Source organism: Onthophagus taurus, chromosome 2, assembly GCF_036711975.1.
Source record: "Onthophagus taurus isolate NC chromosome 2, IU_Otau_3.0, whole genome shotgun sequence".
In the NCBI taxonomy this organism is placed as follows: Eukaryota; Metazoa; Arthropoda; class Insecta; order Coleoptera; family Scarabaeidae; genus Onthophagus; species Onthophagus taurus.
In genome coordinates this window covers 3,730,468-3,750,609 of record NC_091967.1, presented here as the reverse complement: position 1 = coordinate 3,750,609, position 20,142 = coordinate 3,730,468, and the positions used below count along the sequence as shown (strand labels likewise).

The following is a 20,142-nucleotide window of genomic DNA, read 5'->3' as shown; positions in this document are numbered from 1 at the left end:
GACGATAGCTAGGGTAAAGGTGGGGGACGAGTTAACGGATAGGTTCTGGACAACGAGGGGTTTGAGGCAGGGATGTCCACTTAGTCCCGCTCTGTTTGCCTTGTATACCGCAGACATGGAAGACAGATTGACCGGTGGGCAGATGGGAGGTGTGGTTGTAGGGAGGAGGAAGGTGCATTCACTGGCTTACGCGGACGATTTGGTGGTAGTGGCGAGAGAGGCGAAGGAGATGAAGGCGATGATGCGGAGTTTGGAGAGTTATTTTAGGGGGAAGGCTCTGGAGGTGAATGTAGGAAAGACAAAGGTTATGAAGTTCTGTAAAGGGGGTAGAAGGAAGAGCGAAGACTGGAGGTGGGAAGGGAGGGAGATAGAGGAGGTGAGGGAGTACACATGTTTGGGGTACAGATTTAGAGAGGACAACAAGGAAGGGGCGCATGTGAGGGCAATGGCAAAGAAGGCGAATAAAGTGATGGGGCAGGTCTGGGGGTGGGGAGAGAGATTATTTGGAAGGGATATGAGAAAAAGGAAGATGATATTCGAGTGCTTGATTAGAAGTGTTATGATGTACGGGGCGGAGCTTTGGGGGTGGAAAGAGCAAAGGCTGTTGGAAGGCATACAGGCTAGGTATTGGAGATGGGTTTTGGGGTTGGCAAAAGAGACGCCGGAGTACATAGTCAGAGAAGAGGTGAAGGTTGATAAGTTAAGAGTGGGGGCGGGTAAAAGGGCGGTACGTTTTGAGGAGAGGGTTGAAGGGAGGTCTCAATGTAAAATTTTGGGGGAGTGCTGGAAAGAGATTAAGGCTTGGAAAGGGGGTTACGGGCAACGAGGGAGGGAGGAATATTTCAGAAGGGTGGGGTACTCAGTGAAAGCGGTAGATGATAGAAGGAGGGAAGGGATTGAGATGTGGAAAGAGCTGGAGAGCAGGGATAGAGATGTACAGAGGCAAGAAAGAAGGGGGCAGATAAGGGAGAGCAGGTACAACCCTAAGTACGAGGAAATAATAACGGAGGGATTGCCGAAGTACCTGTCGGTGGAGGGGGATGAGGAGAATAGAGGATGAATAGGTATTGGATGAGAGATGAGGAGAGGGGTTGTAGGCTATGTGGGGGGGGGAGTGGGAGTCGTTGGAGCACCTACTCAGGGAGTGTGACGAGCTAAGAGAGGAGGTGATCGGCTGGAAGCAGGTGCTGGGGGAGGGGGCAGAGGGAAGAGAATGGATGAGGGAGGTGGCGGCGACAAGGCAGCGTAGGGTGATGCGGGGAGGAGATGGGGAGGGGTAGGATAGGAAATAAAATGTATTGTATTGTAATGTGATATATGTAATTGTAGTATTGCTAAAAATTTAATTGTTTGTGGAATGTATTGCTGATTTGGTAGCAATAAACTTAATTAATTAATTATTATTTATTTATTTACTTATTATTGTATTTATTTTCGTTTGTTATCGTCAACACTAAACATACAAATTAACATTGAAGTTATGAGTGTATTTATTTCAAAATATAATAAAAAAGGGTTTAAGAACACAAAATATACAATAATGATACGAAACTGTCGAATTATATTATCAATTACCTAACCTTCAAATTCAAAATTGCCTGTGTGTGAACCTTCCTCGCATTCAACCAATCACGTGCAAGGTCAATCTGGTGACAAATTTAAAATACTCCTCCTGGTTTAAAAACAGTATAGTTATAAAAAAACTGACGTTACAAAACGTCAGATAGACGTAAAATTTAATTTTCATAACGGAATTAGCCGGGAATAGCATCAGTTTTTGACACTCAGGGAATTGTTTAAAATAATTGGTTACCATAGTTACTCATGGCGGCCAGAGACGAATCCAGAAAAAAGTTTTTGTGAGTGTAAACCTTTTTGCGTGTAATACTTTATGGTTCGGGGGGTTTGAACCCCCAAAACCTCCCCCTGGATCCGCCACTGCTCATGGCTACTGCTATTTTTATCATTTACTCAAATTTGAAGTAATTAAACTATAAAATAATTTTCTACTTTACAGACACGCTGTATAATGACTTAATAAAAACCAAGTTATTTATTTAAATTTCTAAAATTTATTGAATTAAAAACAAATTCAGTATACATTTTAATTTTACTCATAAAATCACAAAAAATACTACTCTGCACCCTAAGTATTTTTATTAAAACACCTAAAAAATCATTTTAAAGTCACACTGTATAAATAAATACAAACATTCGCTCCGTGAATATGCGTTCTTACTTCCACAAAAATAAAACGCAATTAAAAAGCATATTCATCGAGCAAAAATTAAAAATACACAAAATAGACATTTTCACACCGTCGTTAAATCATTATTACAATTCGTTATGGACGTACTCAGTCGTAACTTTGATTTCTTCCACGTGGAATCCATGACAATCATCCAAGTACCTCGCCTGTAACAAATACAATTATTAATTTAAAAATGCAACTCCTTCGAAGCTTGTTAACAACTGTAGAAGAAGATTCGTCATGAAATGGAAGGAATAATACCGCTACTCTACCCGTTATAGAAACGGTCATGATTGCTGTACTAATTATACCCCGCCAGAACTGTTGCGGTTCTTTTATTTTCTTTTTAATAACAACTTACCTCACAATTGTTTTCTTCTAAAATAACATGATAAAACGACCAAAAACTTGTACCCGTTTTCGCGCTTAAAAACCAACTTGATAAAAGACTTGCACCTTTACTTAACGCTTGTTTTAAACCTGGTAATTGAGGATCATCATCGGGAAGTTCTTTGTTCACCAAACACATTACGTATCTAAAAAATAAAGAATTATTTTTTTAATAAAATCAAAATTATTAATATTTACCTATCGCATTGTGGTACTTTTGTAGCAAATCTATAAGCTCTATTTACTCGCATTATTGGCTCAATAATATCCAAATTAATGGTGTCGGCAAGTTTATGAGTTAATTTATCAGAATCGATTGGATGCCCAACGATTCCTTTTGCTTCGGCCATCGCAAGAACTTCTTTAACGTACGTAACAGCCGGAGCAACGTAAGCTTTCGCGTCAACTTTTTGTCCAAAGTAATGTTTTGAAATGTAATTTACAAGGGCGCTTAGAGTTTCAGTTGGTTTGCTTGGATCGAAAAGTGCTGCTTTTGGAACACCTCTTTGTTGAAGGAAATTGTTCACGAAAAATTGAATGGTAACTACAAAGCTAAAAAGGAAGATTAATTTAATGTTTTCTTTATTAAATTAAAAATATTTTTACTTTTGTTGCCTGTACGGATCAGCGAAGTAAGATAAAAGTTCGGAAACTTTTTTTGTAACCATCGTTAACCAATGTTTCCTAAACGAGTGATTCTCAACCATTTCAACGAATTTGCTATAACTGAAATTTCCAGTTTGTTCGTCGCTGAATAATTTCATGTATTTATCCCCTTCGAATTTGACCCAAAGATTTTTCCCGAATGGGGAGTGCATGAAATGATCGAAGAAAACGTGAAGTTTCTCCAAAACCGGTGGCAAAAAAGATTTGTGGTCTTTATGCGCTTCTTCTCTAGCTTGAGCCTCAATTCCAAAGAATGCTTTAATGTTATCCATTAAATCGGGGAGATTTTGGAAAATTTCTGGGCCGTTAGACGAGAAAACATCAACTAAAGATTCTGTGAAAGATTTTTTTGGTTTTATTTTTCTAGAGTCAGATTTTGGGGGAGCATCAATTGTGTTTTGTTCTATTTCGTTTTCATCGTCGTCTTTTGGGGCAAACATCGAAAACATGTTAATGATGGTGGAAACATCGACGCCTCCAAGTTTTCCCCCGGTAAAACTTGATACAACGTTTATTAACGTTGATGGATCAAAATCACCTTCTTTTCCACCTTTATTATTAGCGACGAAATTTCCAACTAACGATAAAACGTTCCCTAACATTGATGCATCCAATCCGGTTATATCTGCTAATCCTCCTTTTTTATCTTCAGTTTCTCCTCTTGGTTTATCGGTTTCGGTTAGTTTCGCTTTGATTAAGTTTCCAAAAACTTGTAAGAGTTGTGCTGTGGCTCCGGATGTATCTTCTTTCGCCATTTTGTTCATCATATCATCAACATTTTCGGTTCCAGCTTTTTCTAATAATTTTGAAACCATTCCTCCTAATTTATCGATGTTTTTCGAAGATAATAGTTTATTGGTCAATTCTTGGATGTTTTCGAAATCGATTTTGTTGTTTTGTACATTTTGAATGGACTGGCCAATGAATATTGCAATGATGACTAGAGTTAATAAGGGAGTTTTAATCTGCATTTTTTAATAATTCTTAAATATTTTCTGAAAATAAAAAAAAAGAAATGTAATGATACGTTTTAATTTACTAAGTAATACACGTCTTGGGTTTAATTAATGGAGGAAAGAACTGACAATCAAAGAAAATGATTTAATTCTCAAACCGCAATTTGTACAGTTAGCTTTTATACGTGGTTCGTATTTTATGATTACACATCTTTTATAATTAATTTTCCTTTATAATCGAGTTGATTCGATGTGAAAATTGTATTAAATTATGCGAAGATAAAATAGAACGTAAAAGTATTTTTTAAACGCGATGTGTTACGCCTCATTATTATCTTCATTGTGTTTTCTTAGCCCACATGTTCGTCGCCGATATGAATTGTGTGTTCGCGGAACCGTTTTACTGTCATTTATCGTCACGTCTGACTAACGGAATTTTCTTTTGAAATTGAGTATTCACCAGCATAAAAATTGGGAACGGATAGAACGGGTTTGGTTGCGTGCATTTGGCTAATTCAAATCAATTTTTTGAATGGAAATTTCCAATGTCAATGACTTCTTCATTAAAAGTGTAAATATATCAAGTTGTTAATGAAATGACCATTATAGAAGAATGATGTGGTCATTAGAAATGCTTACTCATCTCGGTGAAATTTCAAAATCACAAGTTACACGTATTATTTTGTTGCGTAAACAATTTTTTGAGTGCGCTTAGTATTACTTCACATCTCAAGACGCGATTTTAATCTAATATTAATGGAAATACAATCACTTCCGGTTTGAAACGTCAACGTCAATTTTGACATATTTGTCATCTTCATTAAAAAACCTTTAAAATGAGTCCAAAGATGACGCACTTATCTCAAAAAACAAAAAAGTTAGAATAAAAAACGTTAAACCCGAAGTTGGCAACAATGAAGATAGCAATTTAATTTTTAAATATTAATACCAACCTTAATTTTTTATTTCTTTGTCGTGTTTGTACTCATTTTAAAAGATTTTTAATAAAGATTACAAATATATCAAAATTTAAGTTGACATTTTAAACCTGAAGTTAGCTATCATATAATAGACCAATGGACAACTTCGTGGTGTTCTTTCATGATGTATTCTTTATTAAAAACCTTTAAAATATGTTCAAAGATGATGCATTTATCTCAAAAAACCAAAATGTTCGAACTTTCAACTTTTAATTTTGATATATTTGTCAACTTCATAAAAAATCCTGTAAAATGAGTCCAAACTCGACATATTTAACTTTAATAGTAATGGAAATACAATCACTTCCGGTTTGAAACGTCAACGTCAATTTTGACATATTTGTCATCTTCATTAAAAAACCTTTAAAATGAGTCCAAAGATGACGCACTTATCTCAAAAAACAAAAAAGTTAGAATAAAAAACGTTAAACCCGAAGTTGGCAACAATGAAGATAGCAATTTAATTTTTAAATATTAATACCAACCTTAATTTTTTATTTTTTTGTCGTGTTTGTACTCATTTTAAAAGATTTTTAATAAAGATTACAAATATATCAAAATTGAAGTTGACATTTTAAACCTAAAGTTAGTTATCATATAATAGACGAATGGACAACTTCGTGGTGTTCTTTCATGATGTATTCTTTATTAAAAACCTTTAAAATATGTCCAAAGATGATGCATTTATCTCAAAAAACCAAAATGTTCGAACTTTCAACTTTTAATTTTGATATATTTGTCAACTTCATAAAAAATCCTCTAAAATGAGTCCAAACTCGACATATTTAACTTTAATATTAATGGAAATACAATCACTTCCGGTTTGAAACGTCAACGTCAATTTTGACATATTTATCATCTTCATTAAAAAACCTTTAAAATGAGTCCAAAGATGACGCACTAATCTCAAAAAACAAAAAAGTTAGAATAAAAAACGTTAAACCCGAAGTTGGCAACAATGAAGAAAGCAATTTAATTTTTAAATATTAATACCAACCTTAATTTTTTATTTTTTTTGTCGTGTTTGTACTCATTTTAAAAGATTCTTAATAAAGATTACAAATATGTCAAAATTGAGGTTGACATTTTAAACCTGAAGTTAGTTATCATATAATAGACAAATGGACAACTTCGTGGTGTTCTTTCATGATGTATTCTTTATTAAAAAGCATTAAAATGTGTCCAAAGATGATGCATTTATCTCAAAAAACCAGAAAGTTGAAACTTTCAACTTTTAATTTTGATATATTTGTCAACTTCATAAAAAATCCGCTAAATGAGTCCAAACTCGACATATTTAACTTTAAATAATATTAATGGAAATACAATCACTTCCGGTTTGAAACGTCAACGTCAATTTTGACATATTTGTCATCTTCATTAAAAAACCTTTAAAATGAGTCCAAAGATGACGCACTTATCTCAAAAAACAAAAAAGTTAGAATAAAAAACGTTAAACCCGAAGTTGGCAACAATGAAGATAGCAATTTAATTTTTAAATATTAATACCAACCTTAATTTTTTATTTTTTTTGTCGTGTTTGTACTCATTTTAAAAGATTTTTAATAAAGATTACAAATATGTCAAAATTGAGGTTGACATTTTAAACCTGAAGTTAGTTATCATATAATAGACGAATGGACAACTTCGTGGTGTTCTTTCATGATGTATTCTTTATTAAAAAGCATTAAAATGTGTCCAAAGATGATGCATTTATCTCAAAAAACCAGAAAGTTGAAACTTTCAACTTTTAATTTTGATATATTTGTCAACTTCATAACAAATCCTTTAAAATGAGTCCAAACTCGACATATTTAACTTTAAATAATATTAACGGAAATACAATCACTTCCGGTTTGAAACGTCAACGTCAATTTTGACATATTTATCATCTTCATTAAAAAACCTTTAAAATGAGTCCAAAGATGACGCACTTATCTCAAAAAACAAAAAAGTTTGAATAAAAAACGTTAAATCCGAAGTTGGCAACAATGAAGATAGCAATTTAATTTTTAAATATTAATACCAACCTTAATTTTTTATTTTTTTGTCGTGTTTGTACTCATTTTAAAAGATTTTTAATAAAGATTACAAATATGTCAAAATTGAGGTTGACATTTTAAACCTAAAGTTAGTTATCATATAATAGACGAATGGACAACTTCGTGGTGTTCTTTCATGATGTATTCTTTATTAAAAACCTTTAAAATATGTCCAAAGATGATGCATTTATCTCAAAAAACCAAAATGTTCGAACTTTCAACTTTTAATTTTGATATATTTGTCAACTTCATAAAAAATCCTGTAAAATGAGTCCAAACTCGACATATTTAACTTTAATATTAATGGAAATACAATCACTTCCGGTTTGAAACGTCAACGTCAATTTTGACATATTTGTCATCTTCATTAAAAAACCTTTAAAATGAGTCCAAAGATGACGCACTTATCTCAAAAAACAAAAAAGTTTGAATAAAAAACGTTAAACCCGAAGTTAGCAACAATGAAGATAGCAATTTAATTTTTAAATATTAATACCAACCTTAATTTTTTATTTTTTTTGTCGTGTTTGTACTCATTTTAAAAGATTTTTAATAAAGATTACAAATATATCAAAATTGAAGTTGACATTTTAAACTTAAAGTTAGTTATCATATAATAGACGAATGGACAACTTCGTGGTGTTCTTTCATGATGTATTCTTTATTAAAAACCTTTAAAATATGTCCAAAGATGATGCATTTATCTCAAAAAACCAAAATGTTCGAACTTTCAACTTTTAATTTTGATATATTTGTCAACTTCATAAAAAATCCTGTAAAATGAGTCCAAACTCGACATATTTAACTTTAATATTAATGGAAATACAATCACTTCCGGTTTGAAACGTCAACGTCAATTTTGACATATTTGTCATCTTCATTAAAAAACCTTTAAAATGAGTCCAAAGATGACGCACTTATCTCAAAAAACAAAAAAGTTTGAATAAAAAACGTTAAACCCGAAGTTGGCAACAGTGAAGATAGCAATTTAATTTTTAAATATTAATACCAACCTTAATTTTTTATTTTTTTGTCGTGTTTGTACACATTTTAAAAGATTTTTAATAAAGATTACAAATATGTCAAAATTGAGGTTGACATTTTAAACCTGAAGTTAGTTATCATATAACAGACAAATGGACAACTTCGTGGTGTTCTTTCATGATGTATTTTTTATTAAAAACCTTTAAAATATGTCCAAAGATGATGCATTTATCTCAAAAAATCAAAATGTTCGAACTTTCAACTTTTAATTTTGATATATTTGTCAACTTCATAAAAAATCCTGTAAAATGAGTCCAAACTCGACATATTTAACTTTAATATTAATGGAAATACAATCACTTCCGGTTTGAAACGTCAATTTTGACATATTTGTCATCTTCATTAAAAAACCTTTAAAATGAGTCCAAAGATGACGTACTTATCTCAAAAAACAAAAAAGTTTGAATAAAAAACGTTAAACCCGAAGTTGGCAACAATGAAGATAGCAATTTAATTTTTAAATATTAATACCAACCTTAATTTTTTATTTTTTTGTCGTGTTTGTACTCATTTTAAAAGATATTTAATAAAGATTACAAATATATCAAAATTGAAGTTGACATTTTAAACCTAAAGTTAGTTATCATATAATAGACGAATGGACAACTTCGTGGTGTTCTTTCATGATGTATTCTTTATTAAAAACCTTTAAAATATGTCCAAAGATGATGCATTTATCTCAAAAAACCAAAAAGTTTCAACTTTCAACTTTTAATTTTGACATATTTGTCAACTTCATTAAAAAACCTTTAAAATGAGTCCAAAGATGACGCACTTATCTCAAAAAACAAAAAAGTTTGAATAAAAAACGTTAAACCCGAAGTTAGCAACAATGAAGATAGCAATTTAATTTTTAAATATTAATACCAACCTTAATTTTTTATTTTTTTTTTCGTGTTTGTACTCATTTTAAAAGATTTTTAATAAAGATTACAAATATGTCAAAATTGAGGTTGACATTTTAAACCTGAAGTTAGTTATCATATAACAGACAAATGGACAACTTCGTGGTGTTCTTTCATGATGTATTCTTTATTAAAAACCTTTAAAATATGTCCAAAGATGATGCATTTATCTCAAAAAATCTAAATGTTCGAACTTTCAACTTTTAATTTTGATATATTTGTCAACTTCATAAAAAATCCTTTAAAATGAGTCCAAACTCGACATATTTAACTTTAATATTAATGGAAATACAATCACTTCCGGTTTGAAACGTCAATTTTGACATATTTGTCATCTTCATTAAAAAACCTTTAAAATGAGTCCAAAGATGACGCACTTATCTCAAAAAACAAAAAAGTTAGAATAAAAAACGTTCAACCCGAAGTTAGCAACAATGAAGATAGCAATTTATTTTTAAATATTAATACCAACCTTAATTTTTTTGTTTTTTTTTTATTATATTTTTGTTTTTGTGACAAATATTAAGACATTTTATAAAAATTAAGAATATGTCAAAATGAAATTGACATTTCAAACCGGAAGTTGCTTATATCTCGAGTAATATTAGAATTAAACGTATCATGTTTAGACTCATTTTAAAGGATTTTTCACGATGATTACAAATATGTCAAAATTGACATTGACATTCTTAACCGGAAGTTGACCATAACTTCATTAATATTGAAGATAAACATATCGTGTTGGTACTCATTTTAAAGCATTTTTAATAAAGATTACAAATATGTCAAAATTGAGGTTGACATTTTAACCTTTCGTCAATGACTTCTTCATTAAAAGTGTAAATATATCAAGTTGTTAATGAAATGACCATTATAGAAGAATGATGTGGTCATTAGAAATGCTTACTCATCTCAGTGAAATTTCAAAATCACAAGTTACACGTATTATTTTGTTGCGTAAACAATTTTTTGAGTGCGCTTAGTATTACTTCACATCTCAAGACGCGATTTTAATCTAAAACGTTTCTATATCTTTATCAGATAAGGTTTAGAGTTAAGTTTGTTTTTTAATAGCGTTTTCGTTTTCACGTTTAATTTTGCAATAAGATATTTTTGATAATTAATGACTAGAGAAGTAAAGGATGTTTATGCCTCAATGTTGTTAAACTCAAGAAAGGAAATAACAATTGGTTCATGACTCATTTTGAACATGTTTTTGGTGAAGATTGCAACATGCTCAATGCAGAACTTATATTTCCAGCCTTTACCAGGAAGATACTATCAAGCATATCAAGGATTTGGGCAATGTATGGGTTAAAAACGCAGATTTCGACATAGATGCAGAACTAATGGAATCTGTGGTGATCAACGGCTCCAGCTTGAAAAAATTTTCATCTTATTACATATGGATGGTTTTGCTTAGCCATTCGATTATTAATTAAGTTATCATCGCCTGTGGTAGCAGTTCAAATTTGCTGGGTTAGGAACTTGATGCACCTCATAGGTTAGAGCAATTCCAAACTTATTAAGTTAACCTATTTTGTACACATGTAAAAAAATAAATTATGTAAATGTTGATTTTGCAATTTTAATAAAAATTCTTACAATTAATTACTTTACTATCAAAATTATTTAAATTAATATATTAAATGACAAATTCTTAAGGAATTCGTTAAACTTTCCACCTTTGGTACCGAATAACGGTACCAAATAATTGGTCTACCGAAATAAACTCGCCCTACCAACCAAGAAGCCTCCGTTTGTGGTTTGACCTCAAAACGCGGATAATTCAACATACTTACTTGTTATTTTTCCAGGAATCCTTCTTTACCCAAAGTTCAAGTCCTTCTCAATACATATCATTCAAAAAAATCACACCGAATCTTATCAAAAATTTTTATAAAACTCAATTTAAATTCTTTATGCTAATATGTGCCACGAGACTCTTGGTTAAAAGTAACGGTACTTTTCTTTCGTTCGCCGGTGTCTTGGTGGAAACGTCCTCGTTGTTATCGTCGTCGTCTAACAGTTAATCGCGTTTACAACGGGCACCACTTCGAAAGACGGTCGGTTTCGTACTGAGAGAGCTACTCGTTTGGTTTATATGCTGTTGGAAACGTACCTGTACGCCTCCTCCTTTGAGAGAAACACGTTGGGGTTCACCCAAGTTTTACCTGTTACTTATGAGAATTTTACTGATACTTTTTTATTCCATAACCAAGAGGGAGTGAAGAAGAATATTTTTGAATATTGAATCTTATTTCAAATTCCATATTAATAAAAAATTTGAAAATAACTCATTAAAGAGTTATACAATTATGATGTGATAAGATTGATAATTAATTTGAAGTGAAAAAATAAATAAGTGGTTAGAATCATTGATATAATTTAATCTGAAGATTAGAGTTATTTTTATTTCTGTGCATAATCTAAATTAACTTATTTGCGCAAAAAATAACGCGAAGTATGACCACAAGGTATGTTTTTTAAGGTTTATCCAGTCAACATAACCAGAAAAAATACACTCATCATTATCTCTAGTGCATGTCATGTCTACTATCTGGTGTAATTGTTCTTTAGGTTTGGTTTGTACTTAAAACTGTTTTATCAGATAACCAGGTTTATTAAACGTTCAAAATGAAATATTACAATGTTATAAATGTTTTAAATAATGTTTTTAATTGGTTTTTAGAGATTTTCATGCTGTCTGGATGTTAGTATAAAATTAAAACTCTATGTCTTTTATTTTATATAGAATTTAAGTCTAACTAGTTTCGGCCCTTGGCCATCTTCAGAGACTTTACAAATAGATTAACATCTCTCATCTTATCCACACAACACCACACCTAGAACTAGAAAGTATTAACCCAAATGTTTCTAGTTCTCCGTCTAGTATTACACCATCACTAGAACTAACACAAGACCTAGAACTAGAATCATTCGGGTTTAGTCGTGAAAAAAACTTTCAGTTGTCACTGTCAACATTAATTTTATTATTATATTCGTAATCTTCATAAAATAACCTTTAAAATAAGTCCAAACTTGACGCATTTATCTCAAAAAACCATAAAGTTCGAAATTTCAACTTTTAATTTTGATATATTTGTCAAGTTTATAAAAAATCCTTTAAAATGAGTCCAAACTCGACATATTTAACTTTAATATTAGTGGAAATACAATCACTTCCGGTTTGAAACATCAACGTCAATTTTGACATATTTGTCATCTTCATTAAAAAACCTTTAAAATGAGTCCAAAGATGACGCACTTATCTCAAAAAACAAAAAAGTTTGAATAAAAAACGTTAAACCCGAAGTTGGCAACAATGAAGATAGCAATTTAATTTTTAAATATTAATACCAACCTTAATTTTTTATTTTTTTGTCGTGTTTGTACTCATTTTAAAAGATTTTTAATAAAGATTACAAATATATCAAAATTTAAGTTGACATTTTAAACCTGAAGTTAGCTATCATATAATAAACGAATGGACAACTTCGTGGTGTTCTTTCATGATGTATTCTTTATTAAAAACCTTTAAAATATGTCCAAAGATGATGCATTTATCTCAAAAAACCAAAATATTCGAACTTTCAACTTTTAATTTTGATATATTTGTCAACATCATAAAAAATCCTTTAAAATGAGTCCAAACTCGACATATTTAACTTTAATATTAATGGAAATACAATCACTTCCGGTTTGAAACGTCAACGTCAATTTTGACATATTTATCATCTTCATTAAAAAACCTTTAAAATGAGTCCAAAGATGACGCACTTATCTCAAAAAACAAAAAAGTTAGAATAAAAAACGTTCAACCCGAAGTTAGCAACAATGAAGATAGCAATTTATTTTTAAATATTAATACCAACCTTAATTTTTTTGTTTTTTTTTATTATATTTTTGTTTTTGTGACAAATATTAAGACATTAGAAATGCTTACTCATCTCAGTGAAATTTCAAAATCACAAGTTACACGTATTATTTTGTTGCGTAAACAATTTTTTGAGTGCGCTTCGTATTACTTCACATCTCAAGACGCGATTTTAATGTAATATTAATGGAAATACAATCACTTCCAGTTTGAAACGTCAACGTCAATTTTGACATATTTGTCATCTTCATTAAAAAACCTTTAAAATGAGTCCAAAGATGACGCACTTATCTCAAAAAACAAAAAAGTTTGAATAAAAAACGTTAAACCCGAAGTTGGCAACAATGAAGATAGGAATTTAATTTTTAAACATTAATACCAACCTTAATTTTTTATTTTTTTGTCGTGTTTGTACTCATTTTAAAAGATCTTTAATAAAGATTACAAATATGTCAAAATTGAGGTTGACATTTTAAACCTGAAGTTAGTTATCATATAATAGACAAATGGACAACTTTGTGGTGTTCTTTCATGATGTATTCTTTATTAAAAATCTTTAAAATATGTCCAAAGATGATGCATTTATCTCAAAAAACCAAAAAGTTCGAACTTTCAACTTTTAATTTTGATATATTTGTCAACTTCATAAAAAATCCTTTAAAATGAGTCCAAACTCGACATGTTTAACTTTAATATTAATGGAAATACAATACTTCCGGTTTGAAACGTCAACGTCAATTTTAACATATTTGTCATCTTCATTAAAAAACCTTTAAAATGAGTCCAAAGATGACGCACTTATCTCAAAAAACAAAAAAGTTAGAATAAAAAACGTTAAACCCGAAGTTAGCAACAATGAAGATAGCAATTTAATTTTTAAATATTAATACCAACCTTAATTTTTTATTTTTTTTGTCGTGTTTGTAGTCATTTTAAAAGATTTTTAATAAAGATTACAAATATGTCAAAATTGAGGTTGACATTTTAAACCTGAAGTTAGTTATCATATAATAGACAAATGGACAACTTCGTGGTGTTCTTTCATGATGTATTCTTTATTAAAAACCTTTAAAATATGTCCAAAGATGATGCATTTGTCTCAAAAAACCAAAAAGTTCGAACTTTCAATTTTTAATTTTGACATATTTGTCAACTTCATAAAAAATCCTGTAAAATGAGTCCAAACTCGACATATTTAACTTTAATATTAATGGAAATACAATCACTTCCGGTTTGAAACGTCAACGTCAATTTTGACATATTTGTCATCTTCATTAAAAAACCTTTAAAATGAGTCCAAAGATGACGCACTTATCTCAAAAAACAAAAAAGTTTGAATAAAAAACGTTAAACCCGAAGTTGGCAACAATGAAGATAGCAATTTAATTTTTAAATATTAATACCACCCTTAATTTTTTATTTTTTTGTCGTGTTTGTACTCATTTTAAAAGATTTTTAATAAAGATTACAAATATGTCAAAATTGAGGTTGACATTTTAAACCGGAAGTTGGTTATCATATAATAGACAAATGGACAACTTTGTGGTGTTCTTTCATGATGTATTCTTTATTAAAAACCTTTAAAATATGTCCAAAGATGATGCATTTATCTCAAAAAACCAAAATGTTCGAACTTTCAACTTTTAATTTTGATATATTTGTCAACTTCATAAAAAATCCTTTAAAATGAGTCCAAACTCGACATATTTAACTTTAATATTAATGGAAATACAATCACTTCCGGTTTGAAACGTCAATTTTGACATATTTGTCATCTTCATTAAAAAATCTTTAAAATGAGTCCAAAGATGACGCACTTATCTCAAAAAACAAACAAGTTAGAATAAAAAACGTTAAACGCGAAGTTAGCAACAATGAAGATAGGAATTTAATTTTTAAATATTAATACCAACCTTAATTTTTAATTTTTTTTATTATATTTTTGTTTTTGTGACAAATATTAATACATTTTATAAAAATTAAGAATATGTCAAAATGAAATTGACATTTCAAACCGGAAGTTGTTTATATCTCGAGTAATATTAGAATTAAACGTATCATGTTTGGACTCATTTTAAAGGATTTTTCACGACGATTGCAAATATGTCAAAATTGACGTTGACATTCTTAACCGGAAGTTGACCATAACTTCATTAATATTGAAGATAAATATGTCGTGTTTGTACTCATTTTAAAGGATTTTTAATAAAGATTACAAATATGTCAAAATTGAGGTTGACATTTTAAACCTGAAGTTACTTATCATAGAATAGAAGTTCTATAACTGAAGTTAATCTAGTGTTAGTCACTTTTCAGCACTTTCTTTTTATTTGTAACGTGTTTTTTGAGTCACTTCACATTGATTCATTTATCGCTTAGTCAAGTGATGTATAACACGGTCCAATTAACCACGGTAAAATAATTATTTCCGCAAAATACCAGAGTTTGATTCGAAACTAAACTTGCGACAAACGAAACTGTATTTTCAACCAATATATTGGAACACCACACCCGCTAAAACGAGAGGTGTGCTATATAGCAATTTTATTATTCATTACTAATTTACACTACACTTACAATATATCTATGTAACTTATATTATCATAAATCTTCAATGTTTAAGAAAGGATCTTTATGTCAATCAATGTGTTAACTAGACATAATAGAAGTAAAATTATAATACCTACCTCATTTTAATATATAAAAAGGTCAACTGAAAATATAAATTACTAAGTCACTCAATATCATCTTTACGAAATAGAAACTTTTTATGTTAACTATTTTCACTCTGTAAAAACCATCACTTCATCGTTATTGAAAACATTTTAATTATTTAAAAAATAATATTTTTAACAGTACAGAAATTTTATTATCGACAATAATAAATGCACTTTTATATTATTTACAAAAGGGTCCAATCATCTTTACTAAAAAAAAACGGGCTAAGTTATGAGAGAGTCTTACAACAACTAAGATCGCGCTTATAAATAATATATCGAAGGAACGCAATTCTATATAAACACGGCGCTATATAGTCAATAATAAATTTACGCTCTTTGGTATATATGTACAAAGAAATGAAAATTAAACGAAAAGAGTTAATCGTTTTTCCTCTTTTTCCTTCGTTTCGTCTAACTTACATAGTAGTCACGTACAAAATATTCAGATGTGATTGTCTGATTGTAAAAAGAGGGCAGCAGCCAACGCAAATACTTTGAAAAAATAACTTAGAGACTAGGACGTGTATAAGTTATATCGATTTTTTTGATAAATTCTCATCTACACAGTAGATCAAAAGCTTTTTAAGAAAAAAACTTTTGTTATACTTTCAGTTCATAAATAGCCTTAAATTTAAATAATAGATATTTACAAAGATTTTTTTATTTACTCTTAGAAGCTACCGTTTTAGCACTTATAGGTGGTTTATTTTCAAACTTTTGCTGCAACGAAGCCACCGTCGATTGTTGTTTCGCCGCCAATCTCGCACCGGTGGGCATCGATTTTATTGATTCCGAATTAGTTTTTGTTACTTTAGGTACCGATTTTGTTTCGGGTTTAACGTCAGTCTTTAAACTAACCGTTTTATTCACTTTTGATACACCTTTAGATACGAGGTTGGGTTTTATGGGAATCGTCGCCGGCTTTTTAACACTATTATTTAAAACATCTGGTGGTTTCGTTCCCAATGGCTTTTTATTTGAACAACTAGTCACTAAATCTGGACTATTCGAGGTTGGTTTTGGTGTAGTTGATTTTATTGTATTTTTATTAATGCTTTGACTACTTGGTGGTCTTGTTGGTGATGGTTTTCTTGTTCGTAAATTTGGGGGAGTTGGTTGTCGATCTAATCTAGTTTTTGTGGTTGTTGGTTTTGTTTTTGTTTCCTCTTCTTTTACATCGCCTTTAAATGTACTCATTGGTGGTTTTGTTTCGATTTTTGGCTCAATTTTTGTTTCAATCTTCTTTTCAATCTTAGGCGTATTTATTGCCGATGGATGAATGTAGCCACTAGAACTAGTACTATCACACGATTTTATATTGTTCATATTACTATAAACGCTTTCTGGGGATTTAGCGTATATAGATGACGTATTTACATAAGTATCATCTTTTTTGCTAAGTTTATCAATTTCTTCTTGCTCTTTTTTCTTCCTTGCCAAAGTCGAAGTGGAATAAATAGAATCAAAATTGCGATTTTGTATTTCAGAAACTATTTCACCTAATAACCCAAAACTTTCATTCGATCCCGAATTGCTTGGAATCCCCAAGCTTTTCTTCGACTCTGGTGAAGTAACGCAACTCGTGTTTGTTGGTGATTCTTCGATTACTGCGTAAATATTGTCGTTTGAAGGCGATTTGTTTTTAGCTTCGTTTAAACAATCGTCATATTGATTCGCTTTTTTGTCGGTACAAGGTTCTTGGTAACCTGGTAATCCGGGGATTTTAATGAAATTCTTATTTTTGTCGTCTAAATCTGGCACTGGGGGTCTTGGGGGTGGTGGACTTTTTGGTCTATTTCCCGATGGAATACTAACAGGGCGTTTAAATCCGTTAGTTTGTCGCATCGAACCAAAAGTTGGAATGGCCGGTCGGGTCGAATTTGTTTGGCGCATACTTTGTGCTCGCATAACAACAGCTTTGCTGTTTTCCCCAGCGGGGAGAGCATTTTCTGCTTTAATCTCACTTTGTGGGATTGGATTCGAAATTTCCAACGTCCTCAATGTTGATTTATCGATTTTTTTGTTCCTCGGCAAAGAATTTGTGTTATTTATAATAACGGGCTTCTTATCGGTTTGTTTCGACAAAAACGAAGCGATTCGGTTCAAAGCATTACCATTTAACACCTTCTTCTCATCCGCAAACGTAACTACAGGTGTTACATCAGCCGATAAAGGTCGTTCTTTTATCGGTGGTGGCGCTTCCGGTGCCGGTCTCGAAGGCAATTTGGGCGCTGCATTTTTCAACGGGGATATTAATTCTTTCGCCGTACAAGTTGAATTTTCTAATATCGGCGAAGAGATTATCGGTCGTGGATTCGACCCTGGGTTTAATGGTGGTAAAGCTGGAGCTATTGTAGTTGCGTTAATGACATCAACGGCTGTTGTAAGTGAATTTGGAGCGGTGGTATTAATTGGTTTATGAGGAACGATGTGCGCAATTGGTTTATTCACGTTGCTCGTTCTGTTGAAGCTTGGGCTTTTAAATGGTGGTGCTACCGGGGTTGCAGGTACAGGAGGAGCTGGTCGAATGGGTTCCGTTTTCTTTGGCGAAATCGTAAACCCGTTGAAATGACCGAAAAAGTCGTTTTTCAAAGGTTCTTCCGTTAAAAGGGAGTGGTTGTCTTCCGTGGACCGTTTTGGCGTTTTTTGTTGATACGGCGGCGTTCGAGGTTTCACGACTGGTTTGTTGCTCCTGTTGAAAATTGAAAAAAAGCGTAAGCTTTATGCTTAATTTTTTTGATAAGAAAAATAGGAACAAGCATTAAGCAGCATGCGATTTTTAATAAGCTAAATAAGAAAACACAGAAAAGTAAATCAAAAAATATATATTTGGGCAGTTTTAATCACAAAACAAAGATTTGGCAACAACCGGTTATGTTATTAAGTACTTAAAAGGAAAAAATTAAATTAATAAAATGACATGAAAATACAAAGAATATAAATTATTAATTAAATTAATTAATAAAACTTAATGAGATCTAAAAATAATCGATAAGAACTCTTTGGCAAATGCATGCGAAAATATTAATGTTAATAATCAAATATTAATAATAAATTAGTGTATAGAAGTTGAAATCCAATTATTCAAACTCAAACATGGACTCAGTAAATAAAGCGAAAGCTGGTCAAAATCCAGTTTTTCAAAAATTGCTAATTTCTTATCTTATAGACACAGGGGCAAAAAAAGTGTGTCCATAAAGTCATGATGTACTTTTGTTCGATCACAAGAAAGCGAATAAGCAAGATAGAATGTGAAATCTTCAACAAATAAAAGGAAAACTCTGCAAGTTTTCGTAGTATGGTGTGCAAGGGTGTACTTTGTGTGTACAGGGTGGTTCAAATTCGATGTTGTAGCTAAAAATAAACTTTTTTTTTATGTTGTTGAAGAAATTAGATTTACAGTTTCCTGTAATTACGGTATTATAACTAAAAATTAAAAAAACATATTTTTCAATCCAAAACAATGCAATCCATTAAATATTTCCGTATTAACTTTAGTTGCATTAGTTGGTGTAATCAACATAATTTACAGGAAACTACTATCCGTGCAAAAAGTCAAGGGTTGAAACCGCGTTGAAATCCGCCAGGTCATTTTCGAAATAACAGCGATTTTCCGCGAAATTATATGGAATATCGGAAAAATAAACATCGGTTTACCACCAGTTCAAATTTGAATTTTTTTCCGTCAAATAATTTTGGAGAAAATAGACAAAGTTGTTGGCACTTTCAAAAATCGGGTACTTTTTTTACTTAACTCACGATAAAAGAAAAACCGAGGACCCGAAAATTTCCAAATTAACATGTGATACGCAGAAATGTTCACTGATTACAATAAACTTTGCCGCAATTTTTTCCATCGAGCGGTTCCGAAGATATCGATCTCTAAAGTGGATAGTAGTGTCGTCGAAGAAATGAAATTTACAGTTTCCTGTAAATTACGGGGCGATATTTAAACTACGGGGTATTATTTTTCTGGTATTTAAAAACAAATAATTATGTTGATTACAGCAACTGTTAATACGTAAAAAAAAGTATGTTCATAAAGTCATGGTGTACTTTTGTTCGATCACAAGAAAGCAAATAAGCAAGACAGAAATGTGAAATCTTCAACAAATAAAAAAAAAACTGCAAGTTTTCGTAGTATGGTGTGCAAGGGTGTACTTTGTGTGTACAGGATGGTTCAAATTCGATGTTGTAGCTAAAAATAAACTTTTTTTTTGATGTTGTTGAAGAATTTAGATTTACAGTTTCCTGTAATTACGGTATTATAACTAAAAATTAAAAAAACATATTTTTCTAATCCAAAACAAT

The 20,142-nt window shown here is 31.0% G+C and overlaps 2 protein-coding genes across 3 annotated transcripts in view; both read right to left on the bottom strand.

The window, feature by feature from the left end:
- Positions 1-2,091: 2,091 nt before the first annotated feature.
- On the bottom strand, positions 2,092-11,315 carry LOC111415147 (uncharacterized). Its single transcript, XM_023046688.2, has 5 exons — positions 11,037-11,315; positions 3,248-4,302; positions 2,840-3,193; positions 2,613-2,787; positions 2,092-2,415 (listed from the first exon to the last, which is right to left on the bottom strand). Exons 2-5 carry the CDS (start codon positions 4,276-4,278, stop codon positions 2,335-2,337), a joined length of 1,641 nt encoding a protein of 546 aa, XP_022902456.2. The 5' UTR covers positions 4,279-4,302; positions 11,037-11,315; the 3' UTR covers positions 2,092-2,334.
- Positions 11,316-15,919: 4,604 nt separating this feature from the next.
- LOC111415144 (disintegrin and metalloproteinase domain-containing protein meltrin) overlaps positions 15,920-20,142 on the bottom strand; it is a 75,708-nt gene continuing 71,485 nt past the window's right edge. For both annotated transcript variants that reach the window (XM_023046684.2, XM_023046685.2), the window contains one exon: positions 15,920-18,523. In XM_023046684.2, the coding sequence (XP_022902452.2) occupies positions 16,492-18,523 (2,032 nt within the window). In that variant the 3' untranslated portion in view covers positions 15,920-16,491. The remainder of the gene's footprint in view (positions 18,524-20,142) is intronic.

What these genes read in the sequence shown, in the direction of transcription:
- LOC111415147 (XM_023046688.2), bottom strand. Translation starts at nt 4,278, where the DNA reads ATGCAGATTAAAACTCCCTTATTAACTCTAGTCATCATTGCAATATTC. An exon ending in AAAGTACCACAATGCGATAG is followed by an intron (nt 2,788 to 2,839) that starts GTAAATATTAAT and finishes TTTATTTTTTAG; the next exon opens with ATACGTAATGTGTTTGGTGA. An exon ending in TAGAAGAAAACAATTGTGAG is followed by an intron (nt 2,416 to 2,612) that starts GTAAGTTGTTAT and finishes TATTTGTTACAG; the next exon opens with GCGAGGTACTTGGATGATTG.